This window comes from Podarcis bocagei (genome assembly GCF_964188305.1).
Source record: "Podarcis bocagei genome assembly, chromosome: 5".
In the NCBI taxonomy this organism is placed as follows: Eukaryota; Metazoa; Chordata; class Lepidosauria; order Squamata; family Lacertidae; genus Podarcis; species Podarcis bocagei.
The window spans coordinates 82714202-82727068 of NC_138129.1; the positions used below are offsets into that span (position 1 = coordinate 82714202).

The 12867-nt window shown below is 41.4% G+C and overlaps 1 protein-coding gene across 2 annotated transcripts in view; it reads right to left on the minus strand.

The window, feature by feature from the left end:
* Nucleotides 1-903: 903 nt before the first annotated feature.
* Nucleotides 904-12867, minus strand: part of VAV3 (vav guanine nucleotide exchange factor 3) — a 193820-nt gene continuing 181856 nt past the window's right edge. The window contains exons 26-28 of one of the 2 annotated variants that reach the window (XM_081195080.1): nt 11514-11597; nt 5657-5808; nt 904-4132 (exon numbers count right to left, since the gene is read on the minus strand). In XM_081195080.1, coding sequence (XP_081051206.1) covers nt 4091-4132; nt 5657-5808; nt 11514-11597 — 278 coding nt within the window. In that variant the 3' untranslated portion in view covers nt 904-4090. The remainder of the gene's footprint in view (nt 4133-5656; nt 5809-11513; nt 11598-12867) is intronic. The other variant, XM_081195081.1, reaches the window with a different exon arrangement.

Consider the following 12867-nt stretch of genomic DNA (forward strand, 5'->3'; position numbering starts at 1 on the left):
GTACAATGTAAATAATAGTCAGACGATAAGCAGGTTTGTGTAATAGCTTAGAGTTGATTACATCAGTTAAGTGTCTTCTACACTCCACCTTAATAGATTGTCCCAGAGTGAGTGGTGGGTACCTGGTATTTAAGGGGACAATGTCCTTTCCAGTGTGCTGAATAAACCTGTGCAATGCCATATCAAAATTGCTTTCAGTCTTTTATGTCCCTGATTGCTCTAAGATTCTTTGTTAGTTTCCCCATAAGGGCTATATTCCATAGTCTATCCCAGGCATAGGCTAACTCGGCCCTCCAGATGTTTTGGGACTACAATTCCCATAATCCCTGACCACTGGTCCTGTTAGCATCTGGGGGGCCGAGTTTGCCTATGCCTGGGTCTATCCCATCATGCCTCTACAATTAAGTTAGTAGCCATTTTCCAATATTGTGTTAGTATATTTCTTAGCTGCAGACTTGCAAAAAGTATTGTTTTTATCCTACTTCTCTGTTATAAAAACACACAAAGCTGCTTACAGAGATTAACATAGTGAAAGAATAAACAATAAAAACTAAAAATGCACAATACCAATGATAAGACCAAAGCATTTAAGAACAGCAGATTATAAGTAAAGAAGATTGACTTCTTCCTTTTCTCTTCCCACCTACCACAGCTGGACCAACAAATAAATGACAAAAGGAGAGCTCAACTTTGCAGCCCGTGGAAAGAGCTATGAAGCTGGAATTGATGTTTCAGCTGAGCTCTGATGGCCTCATATATAAATATAACTGAACCTTACAAAACAATGCATAATCAAGTGTTCAATATGTTTCTGGAAAGATATGAGACACGTTAGGAATAATAAGGAACCTTTACAAAATAGCAAGCCAAGCCTTTGCGATATAACCAGTCATAAGATCTGAGTCATTAAACAAGAAATTAACCAGTTTATTAATATATTCACATATTTACACAATATTACAAATTAAAGTACTGCCCCAGCTCCCTGAGTGAGAGCAAGGTCAGACAGAGAGGCAAAAAGAAAATGCATTGCAGAAAGAAGGGGGGAAACCAATGGCTCTGGCATATTAAATCTTTGGTATTTGAAATATAATACAATGCAGCATTTAATTTATTCAACACAGGGCATTACAAACAACAACACAACAAGCACAGTCCTGTCCAGAGTTCTGTAGGTGCACACACAGAGCTTCAGAATGACTCAGCTCCTACATTCGCTATCCTGGAAAGAGAAGAGAAAGCCTGGCAGTGCAAAAGGTTTCGTGCTGGATTGCAAAGTTACAATCCAGAGACTCTGTTCAACCCTTAAGAGATATGCAGCAGTAAAAGAAGATGGAGCCTTGGTCCACCCTTACCCTCCCCTCCCCTCCCCTCTCATCTCCTCCCCACTGCTGTGAAACAAAGAGAAGTCCCTCCTTGTTATAACGGGCAGGTGGAGAGAGTGATTTATGGAACCAATGGATGAGCAAGGTGTTTATCTGCGGTTGAAAACTGACCACTTCAGTTGCACATACTAAGCTGCTTCTCTTCTCTTGCTGAAGTTAATGCAGAAGCTCTTTCACAAGTGGAAATCCCCTGCCCCTAAAGAACTGCTGGGCCGAGGTGCATGAATAGGAGGGAAGTATTTAGATATGACATGACTTCACTGAGTTCCATTAAGCCCCTGAGTTGCAAAAATTAGCAAACAGCAACTTTAGGTTACCTAAACTATTAATCAAAATCTTTTCTTGAAAAGATACATTTCTTAATCTTTACCTTAAGCTGATTCTCCCTCTACAAGACAGATAAACACTGATGACACTGCACAATACGTTTCACAGACCTAGAGACAAAACCATATCCCATTAAAAGTCAGCAATAGCTTTTGGTAAAGCAATTTTGCCCATTTAGAGATCAAGTCCACTAGACAAAACTAGTTAGTACAGAAAAAAAGCACCAGGGGAGCATTCCTAATCTAACATTTAAGATCAGGTCATTTTATAAAATACATTTCTGCAATCTTTTACAAATGCTGCAGCTGCTTCCACCCAAATAATGTATTCAATAAAATCAAAGTTGACATCATTTTGAACTTCTGTATGCTACAGGTATACACAGAGATATCCTCTTTGCTTGATGACAAGCTCCTTAATGGGGGCAGATTGGAGAGGCCTTGCAAATTCTGGATCAATTGGCAACTGAATGGGCCAAGCATTCAATAGAGGCAAGTGAGCATTAGGAATGGCAAGGGGGAGAGAGGGACAGAATGGGCTGTGTGCACCAAGTTGGGATGGTCTCTAGGCACAATACACAACCTTGTGAGATGGAACAAAACTCTCCAAGGCTTCTGCTAATTTTATGGGTAATGACACTCAGGCGAAACATCAACCAGAGATGTGGTCCCCCCCCCCCCGATGGTGGATCCCAGAGGCCCTCCCTGTTAATCCAGAGTGCTTTTGCACATGCAGGAACTTTTTTTGGTTTTGACTTCTGCTTGCACCTTCTCACAAGTAGGGAACCCATGGTGGAAGTATGCTCTGACCTTCAGGAGCAGCTTCTTGGTGAAAGAGGTGCAGGTATGGGAAATTTGGGTCCTCAATCAGTTCAGGAAGCACCAGATCCTTTGGATCCCACCCTATGTATTTGCCAGACAATCTCCTTGAATATTTTCTCGTTAAGTGTTGTGTGTGGTATCATTGTCTACTGTTCTAACTCTTGGGAGCTGGGCATCAGGAATTACTTGCTCTCCTATACAGTTCTGCACTTCTGCTCTCTGCCTGACAAAACTGAGGGATGGAACATGAAGGCGAGAACCCTGAGAGAGCTGATTGTTAGTGTCCTAGAAATTGCAAAGAGCTTATCAACTTGTCCCAAATATTGCAGTTTACTTTTATAGTGGAAAAAATCTGAGTCCACCCCAATAATGAAAGCCAGTGAATGAGGAAATTACCATTTGTCTCAGAAATAAAGCACAGTTCATCTTGGGGAGAGGTGCGGGAGAGGAGGAGGAAACATCTCTCACAAATTGCTTTCTGTAATAATATCACCTTATTTAAGTACACAGCACAACTTTTTATATTATTACTGGTCCCACTGAGACAAGTAAGGCAACTGGAGAGAGAGGGATCTTGCATATTAGCAGAGCTTTCAATAATGGCCAAGGTAGGATATCGAACCATGCCCAAAGATTTATCCATAAAAGCATAACATCTCCTAGGTACATGGAATTTTGCAAAATATATGGACGTGTGCATTTTAAAATCACTGTTCTGTATGGAATATTTTGTGCTAGGAATCTGTAACCTTAAATACTATGGAATCCCTTTTTCTAACGCAACTGTATGGTAACCCACAAAACACTTCCTGAAGTTTGCTGTTTCATAAAACTTTTTTTTAAAAAAAGAAAAGAAAAAGACACAGACACAGACAAGCCAGTTAAAATGACCCATCGAATTAAAGACTGAACTCCTTAGTATTTTTCCTCCCCAGAATTACACACAGAGCTGTGTTGAATTTAGCTTAGTCCCCATAAAGTGTGTTTAGAGGCTGCATCCTTGATGGCTATGCAGTCATTGGCAAGGTTAATTGCTGCTGCTGGATATTTCAAGACAAATAATATTGACCACATGACTACTGGAATGCTAAAACTCCCCCCCCCCCCGCTCCTCCTGGAAGCTATGATAGGCAACAATAAAGCAAGCCTTCATCTCCTAATGCCATCAGAGATGTTAGCTAACAGGAAAACAAAAAAGAAATGAAGGTTAGTAAATAGATACCCATACTTAGTATTCAATGTGTACAGCAGGATGGAATGAAAAGAAGCATTTTTTAAAAAGTCTGTTTTGAAGTGATTTTTCAGGAAGGTGAAGTTAGAGTTTTGAACTGGTCCCCAGTGGTGATGGGCAGGCAGTTTGCTTCTTTGCACAGATCTGAGTGAGATATTAATCTGTCAACACAAACTTCTTCAGTAATCCCAGTGTTAAGACTGGAGGGTTTTAACAGACAGGAGCGCTGCATTTCAAATACTTAACAAGACGAATAATGCTTTGCAGATGGCTGAAATTCACAGTCCCTGAAGTTTATGATGGAGAGTACCAGCTAGGACTCCAAATCATTCATCCTCTTCTACGTACGTTGAGGGAAACCAACCCACCTAAAGGGAACATCAGGAAAGAAAAGGCACAACATATTAAATTGATATTCCTTTGGCACAGGATAATTTTCTTTAGAACCCACCTGTTCAAATTAGGTATGATTCACAACAGTGAGAAAGGGGATGAAAAGGGTGCGACAAACTAATTTTTGTGGCAAAGCATTCAACGTCTCTCTGGATAAAGATATCAAGTTAATGACCCAAAGCGTGCAAAAAATAGAAATATGATCAGACGTAGGGCTGACTGCCAACATTAGATTTAGCAATTCAGGAACTTTTGGCATTCAGCTGAGACAGGAATACAATCACGCCAAGCACAGACTCAGTACTCAGCAAATGAGGCAGCAGACCTGCTTCTACCACTTCAAGCAGCAAGTGGGCACTCATATGACTGAGTGTGGGGTGTGTGTGTGTGTGTGTGTGTGTGTGTGTGTGTGTGTACACCCTCTACACAGAAAACTGAAGGTTAAATTACACTCATTGTATAGTCAATAAGGACTGTGAATGCACTCAAGACATTGAACACTACTCAAGTAAACAAAACAGTGGTTGAAGCATCTGTCTTGCTCCTAAGACTAGCATGGGACTGGAGGCATCTTCTGTTAACTGCATTGGCTTTGCACTGTCTTTGAGAAGAAGTGTCTCACATGCTCACATACAGTTTCCCATGTTTTCATCATGCCTAGAACTGATTTCCACAATGTGATTTATGGGGGGACTGCCCTGAAAGACAACTCAAATGCTTAAGCTGGAATTGCAATCAGCAACACTTGATATTGGTTTGCTTCCAGACTAAATTTAAAGTGCCAGTGCTTACTTTTATGCCATTTGTGGCCTGGGGCTCACACATCTTTTGAGACAGCCTCTTCCTGGACAAGCCCTGCTGCAGCTGAGTTCTGCAGTTTGGAACCACTTCCAGGTGCCTTTACCCCTGGCTCAGGAATGAACTCACCAGTGAGGCAGAGCTGCTCCTGGTCTCCCATAGAAATGTTTTGAAAGCTATTATTGCTGCTGCTTATGCCATTTTAATTTTCTGATTGTTGAGCACTATTCATTTTAAGTATTTTATTTTCTAGTTTGGTTAAAGACCCTAACAGTGCAACCTTGGGCATCTCCGCTTAGAGTAAGCCCTACTGAATACAATGGGACTCAAGGAATAGCATACAGTGGTACCTCAGGTTACATACGCTTCAGGTTACAGACTCCGCTAACCCAGAAATAGTGCTTCAGGTTAAGAACTTTGCTTCAGGATGAGAACAGAAATCGGGCTCTGGTGGCGCGGCAGCAGCAGGAGGCCCCATTAGCTAAGGTGGTGCTTCAGGTTAAGAACAGTTTCAGGTTAAGTACAGACCTCCGGAACAAATTAAGTACTTAACCTGAGGTACCACTGTATTTCAGCTCAAACCTCAGAAAGTTAAGATAAAAAATAGTTCAAATAAACAGAACAAAATTAAAGAAGCATTTGCTAACATTCTTCAAAGCATGGAATATACAAAAAGTATGCTGTCAAAAACATAAACCTACCCTTCCATTTACTTCACCTCTCCACCAGCCATTGGCACTAATCTTGGTGTAAATTTTGACCACGTCTCCTTTGACCAGGGACAGTTCCCGCATGTCTCGTGCACAGAAGTCATAGCGGGCAATAGCTATACCGAGAACCTTGGGACTCAGCACTGCTTGGGAACACAGGAAGGCAACATAATTAGAAATTCACTAACTGCGTAGCTGTTGAATTATTTCAGCACGGCATACAACTGTAGTACAAGTGCAAGCAAATGTATTTTTAAACACAGAAATGCAAGCTGACCATATGAAAAAGTGCAAAAGAAATCCATTCAGTGTGATGTTTTCTTGACTAGACTTTTGTTTGTTTGTTTGTTTGTTTGTTTGTTTGTTTGTTTGTTTTAAACAAAGCCAAACAGAAACCCAGAAAAAGTAGGGGAAATAATCCTAAATATACATTGACTGGGAACCAAATGGGTCATAGGTATTATTCTACACACACCCTGAGGCTTTTGCATGTGAAATGTTGGGAGACCCTCCCAAGTAACATGAAGGGTTGCAAAAAGAAAGAGAAAAAATCAGCACCTTTGCACACACACTTCCACACACATAGACAAATTGCTCATATATGGGGCTCATTGGATGTTGGTCATTCTGTTGAAATAAACGGAACATATTTCTAAGGACCTCTGCTTAGGTTCAGGATAGTATAAGTAATTAGACAATCCCAACCTTTTTTTTTTAATCACTTCACTTAGCAGTACAGCAGAATAACCTCAGAGAAAGAGCCTTAGAATTTAAAAAAAGTTTCCACTATAAATTTGTGCTGCTGTTTCTATCTTGAGTCATTCCCCCCATTCCTCGTCCTGCAATTCTAAGCCTAATTATTCTAGGCACACTTTCCTGATAATAAGACCCCATGGAACTTATTTCTGAGCAAATATGCATGAGAATGCACTGTAAGAAACAAAGGGCATGGGCCAGTCAAAGTTGTTTTATCTCTTTGTAAACTGCTTTTAAGCTTTTTAAAACAAAACAAAAAAATCAAGTGCTGTCATGTATTATCTCGCTGAGATTCCTGCATTGCAAGGATAATCCTCGGGATCCCTTCCAATTCTACAATTCTATTATTCTATGTATAAATTTAAATAAATAAATAAATAAATGGCTTTTAAATTCCCTTCTTTCCTTCCTCCCCCCCCCCCATACACAAATATACACACTGCATCTATGTGGAGTATTATCACAAATGAGCACCTCCTTCCCACACAGGCTGGTGTGCATATATCAGTGGGGCATTAATGATCACAAGCAATCAGCCAGAATCTTAAAAAGGACGTAAATCACACATCATCTAAGTAGCATGTTATCTAGTCTAGCGGCAGCCATTCGACCAGGCAAGGCAGAAGGAGAGAAGGAGCTGCAGGCCCCTACTGTTTGGTCAGCTGAGACACTGGCAAGTTCTGCCTCCTCCTCTTTATGAACTGTTTCCATTCCAGCTGTTCCTTACAAGAACTATTTAACTAGCTGATTCAATTTGCTTTCCTCGCTGCATCCCTCCCCAACCTTTTCTTCCTTTTGTATAACTTCTCTTAGACTGCAAGCCTGAGCACGAGGACTGCCTTACTACTTGTACAGAATCATTGTAGAGTTGGAAGGGGCCACAATGGTCACCTAGTCCAACCCCCTGCAGTGCAGGAATATTTTTTGTCCAACATGGAGCTCGAAACCACAACCCCAAGATTAAGAGTCTCATGCTCTAGCGACTGAGCTGGAAGTGGAGGGGATGTTACTTCACTCTGGAAACCCTGTTTTTGTTCTTGAAGGGAGGATAAGATGCTTGAGAAAAGTGATTAGATGACAAAACTGAACATTGTTGTGCTCATATTCAGGAATGAAGCCATGCAGAAGATTAAACAAAAACAAAAACATGCAAGGGACCAGGAATTGGACTGAATAGTGCTATCAAGTCAATAAGAATTATTTGCAGCATTATGAAGAGTTTGGATTTTATATCCTGCTTTATCGCTACCCTAAGGAGTCTCAAAGCAGCTAACAATCTCCTTTTCCCTTCCTCCCCCACAACAAACACTTTGTCAGCTAAGTCAGGCTGAGAGACTTCAGAGAAGTGTGACTAGCCCAAGGTCACCCAGCAGCTGCATGTGGAGGAGCAGGGAATCGAACCCGGTTCACCAGATTACGAGTCCACTGCTCTTAACCACTACACCACACTGGCTCTCAAATGCTAGCAACCTAAGCCTGGAAACAGCAGGGGGAAATACATTATAAAACATCAACAACCAAATCAGTCCACAGTTAAAAATTATCAGAAAATAAAAAAGTTTTAAGCAGCTAAAAATATATATTCTGATGTTTTAAAAAAATCCTTCCTTAACAGGAAGAAATCAGTGGGTAGAGCTAAGAGGAAGGGCATGCCATAATCTGCATTTCCCTACTTTAAAAATATCATTGGCACAATGTCCAAGCAGTTCAAGAAATGATGGGGTGTGGACCAGAGTAATGGCTGCTGATCCTACGGTGGAGAAAGAGAGACAGAGAGAGGCAAAGCCACTCCCTTCAAGCTAGTCTTAGAAGTCAAGCAAAGTGACTTCATGTAAATTCCAACTAGAGCAGTGAAGATGGAAAGAAATTTCTCAGATCACTGCAAAAAATGATTCTTGGGTGCAAAGGTACCATCATCATCACAGCAAACTGAGGAGGAGTGGTGGTGGTTACATTTATTGAACCCAAATTATTTCATCATGGGGGGAAAGCACTTCTACCACCCAGCCACCACCCCAACAAAACAAAAAGGCCATTGCAGACAGAAGAACTGGCTTTCCCCAATTTAAAACCACAAGAGTTATATATAAAATGGCATCCAAAGGAGAAAAATATATAGACAGCTATGATGAAGATCACCATTTGCGTTCCAAAATTGCTGCACATGCTTTTGTGTCATAGTTTATTGTGGACTCATATGGTACCAAAAGGCAATATTTTACACACTGCGGCAGTTTTCCCATAACAGTAATAGATACTGTACTTTGGGAAAAAATAATAACTGTACACACTTCAGTGACCAAAATTGAAATGCCTGATATAAAATCGCAGCCTGAAAATAAATTATGCCCTATTTTTGTCACTATAGTACCTAATGCACAATCCCTTTAAGCAGAAAGTATTATAAATATAAGACTACATCAATACTTTGGGGAGAAAAGGAAGGGGGAGGGAATAAGAGAATCTGCCATTTGATTACCGCTTACGTTTCCAATATGTAAACATTGTCCACTACTGGCCATAAACCAACACTTTTGCCAAAGTTGAGCCCTTGAGACTGACCCAGAAACTCCAGCGGGTGCAGAATGCCGCGGTGAGACTCCTTACGGGTTCCTCGCCACAGGATCACATTCACCTGGTGCTATACCAGCTGCACTGGCTCCCGGTAGAGTACAGGATCAGGTTTAAGGTGCTGGTTTTAACCTTTAAAGCCCTATACGGCCTAGGACCCTCGTACCTACAGGACCGCCTCTCCTGGTATGTCCCACAAAGGAACCTACGGTCTTCAAACAAAAACATCTTGGAGGTCCTGGGCCACAGAGACGTTAGGCTGGACTCAGCCAGAGCCAGGGCTTCTTCGGCTGTGGCTTCGATCTGGTGGAACGCTCTGTCACAAGAGACTAGGGCCCTGCGGGACATCTTTCCACAGGGCCTGCCAGTGGCGTAGCGTGGGGGGTGCAGGGGGGGCCGGCCACACCGGGCGCAACATCTGGGGTTAGGGCAAATCCACGGGTTAGGGGGCGCAAATTACTTGCCTTGCCCCGGGTGCTGACAACCCACGCTACGCCACTGGGGCTGCAAGACAGAGCTGTTCCACCAGGCCTTTGGCCAAGGCACAGTCTGACTCCCTCCTTTGGCAATCCGCACAGAACTCTAGCCCAATGGTTGCCATTAATTTGATTTGAATTAATTTTATAATGAAATGATTTTAGAATGTTGTATTATTTTACTGTTGTTGGCCGCTCTGAGCCCGGCTTTGGCTGCGGAAGGGCGGGACATAAATAAAATTTTATTATTTATTATTATTCTTAAAGTTGTCAAATGCTCTAATTTTTCCCTTACATCATTTAAGGAGATGTCAACTATGACAGGAGGAAAGCAGCAACCATGAGGACAGGAACTCCAAGAAAGCACAGAGGCTAAATAAGGAGGACTTTAAGTAAGGGGTTGCTCACATCAAGCAAGATTTTGTGACAGATGTTCCACTAAGCCAGGATTTCATTTGAAATTCTGCTTCCAGGAATGTTTTAAGAAGCCTACAAACAGGTCATGAAGACACCAGTCCCTCCTTGTTACTTGTATCCCCTTGGAGGTACACCAGGTCTACAAACAGAGGCTCCATTTAGCCATTGTGGCTGTCAGTAACCTCCAGAAAAAAATGTCTAATCTTCTTTTAGTCACTGTGTCTACAACAGTTAGCCAACCACAAGCCCTAAGAAGATTTGCAAAGCAGAGGAGCTAACAGAGTTGTTGACTGTCATGCATCCTACTTGCCATTTGGCATATTTGCCTCAAGTTTGTGGAAGTTTCTTTCCCACCCATCCTTTTGCTACTGAGACTACATTTGTCAGCCTCCGTCTCCTGGCCCACCAAACCATCTCATCAGGGATGGGGCACCTATGGACTTCCAGATGTTGTTGGATTCCCAACTCCCATCAGCCCCAGCCAGTATGTCTAATGGTCAAGGTCTGCAGCAGTTGTTGTCCGACAACATCTGGAGGTCCAAAGGTTCTGTTTCCCGGCTATATTTGAATCAATTCCTCATATTTTTAACCTATCAGATTGGCAGTCCTAGGTATGGATCGTTATATCCTGTATTTCTAATAAAATATGCTCGCTTTGACTATGGAGGGTATCTTTTAGCTATCATGTGATGATTTTCACTCTATGTAAGACCTTTTTTTACTGATATCGCACACAACACACAAACACATTTTAGGACTGGGTGAGCTGTAAATATAAATAGATATATAACAGCAGAGGTCACATCCGTAGAGCTCTCTGGGCTCTTCAAAGAAAAAAGAAACTTGGCCCTTTGTGGCATCTTAAAAAATTCTAAATGCTTATTGACGTACAATAAAAGTTTGAAAGAGAATAAGAAACACAATACAAATGCATAGAAAATAAAAACAGATGGATAATGTGCATGCAAAACTGTAATGAAGGTTGTTGTTTTTTTAGACTGAAGTATTTTACCAAAGAATGCTGTTGCATTAAGCTCTGACATAGGGATGGGACGAATATTTTGATTCACAAAAGCATTGTTTTCAGATTTTGAGACTATGTCCAGATAGAATATGGTAATTTGAGATGTTCAACAGCTATTTATAGTATCAGCATGATCATACATATTAGGCTTAGTTCAGCCACAGCTGTGTAGAACTGCAAATTCTGAATGCATATTATTATTCCAGGATCAGCCTTGATGGCCTTTCAACATTCTCACAAATGTATGGCAATCACCTATTTGAGAGCAGCACCTGCATTGCTGAGAAAACATTGGCTAACCAAACTTTGTATGTGTTCATCTGTGTGTGAGATCACATGGCAATGGTTTCCCATTCACTTGTTTGACCAGGTTAAATATTTTCCCAGCCATGGAGTAGCTGTTCAGAAATAAGTCACTTTCAAAAGGCTTTGAGACCATCTTTATAAACCATAATTTGGTGTTTAGTCAAATTATATTCAAATGGGGGGGGGGCAGGGGGAGAATCCGTCCCTTCCCTAGCTTGCACTGCACACAGAAACAGAAATATTTTATTTGCAAAACAGAAGCAAATTGAGAAGAAATATAAAAGCAGTAAAGCAGTACCTGACCAGAAAGGAGTGGAGGAAGGGGGAACAAAGCTGTAGTCTGGAGGAGTTACAAAAGAAAACCCACAGAACAAAGAAGGGGCTTAGAGAAAGAAAGGAAAAAGAGAGAGACAAGCAAAATGACATTGAAATATTGATAAAATAATATTGGTAATATAATACTGCTGATAAAATTGGTTAAATGATATTGAAATATTAGCAACCCACACCATACATTTAAAACACTTCTGTTTTTAACTACAGAATCCAGGGGACTGTAGTTTGTTAAGGGTGCTGGCCTCACAGACCTATGCAATTCCAAGCACCTGCAACAAACTACAGTTCCCTGCATTCTTCATACCTCATAAAATGGTACAAAAGTGTTTCAAAGGTATGGTGTGGCTGTCTCTGTTAACAAGAAACATGGATTTCCCTGAAGAAACTTGGTGTTTTTTTCAGACTCCCCAAACTCAAAAATCTGTGCCTTCCTTTTTTCTTTTTCTTTTCCTCTTACCGAGCTGAGGTACAAAGGCTGTGGATTTGCTCTAACTCCTCCACTTGTATAGCTCCATTCCCCACCACTTCCTCCCCCACCTCAGAATTAGTAGCAATGCACAGTGTGCAGAATGAAGCCATTAGTCAATGCCTTCCACCTTGGAAGAGCGGGCATTTCGAAAGCCAGTCTGGCATTGTTAGTGCTTAGAGCATCAAGACTATGGTGGGGAAGACCCAGGTTCAGACTTCCAATCACCCACGAAGCTTATAGGACCAGCCACTCTCTCTTAGTCTAACCTATCTCCCAGGATTGTTAATTTGGGGCATGGGAAAAGCAAGGAAAGGAAAACACGTGTGTCACTTTGAGTTGGGGGTGGCTTCTAGAATAAACAAGCAAAATAATATGAATTCAAACTTCCCAGTTTTGTGGCTGATTTTCTCTCAAATGTATGCACGCAGAAGTTGGTTGCATTGTTGTTTCAACAACACTCCTGTTCACGACAGGGCAGCAAAATGCATGCACAATCGTTACTTTTTAGGCACTACTTGCTAGACACTAAAAACTTCCTAACATAGATGTACCACTTTGTATTGTGAGCAGCATCATGCAGAGCATAAATAAGCCACCTCACTGCTGCCATTTCCTGAATCAAAGACGACACCTTTAACAGCTGCATAGTGGGAGATGTTTAATATGTGCAACTTCTCCTATCACATGTGGTACGCAGACCCTCCCAAGTGTTCCTATTTTCCAGGAACAGTCCTAGATTTACAGAAGCCTATCTCAGTTTCTGATGTGGTCCTGGAATGTCCTGCTTTTCCTTAGGATGTCCCTATTTTCATCAGAAAAAATGTTGGAGGGTATGTTGTTAGGCAAC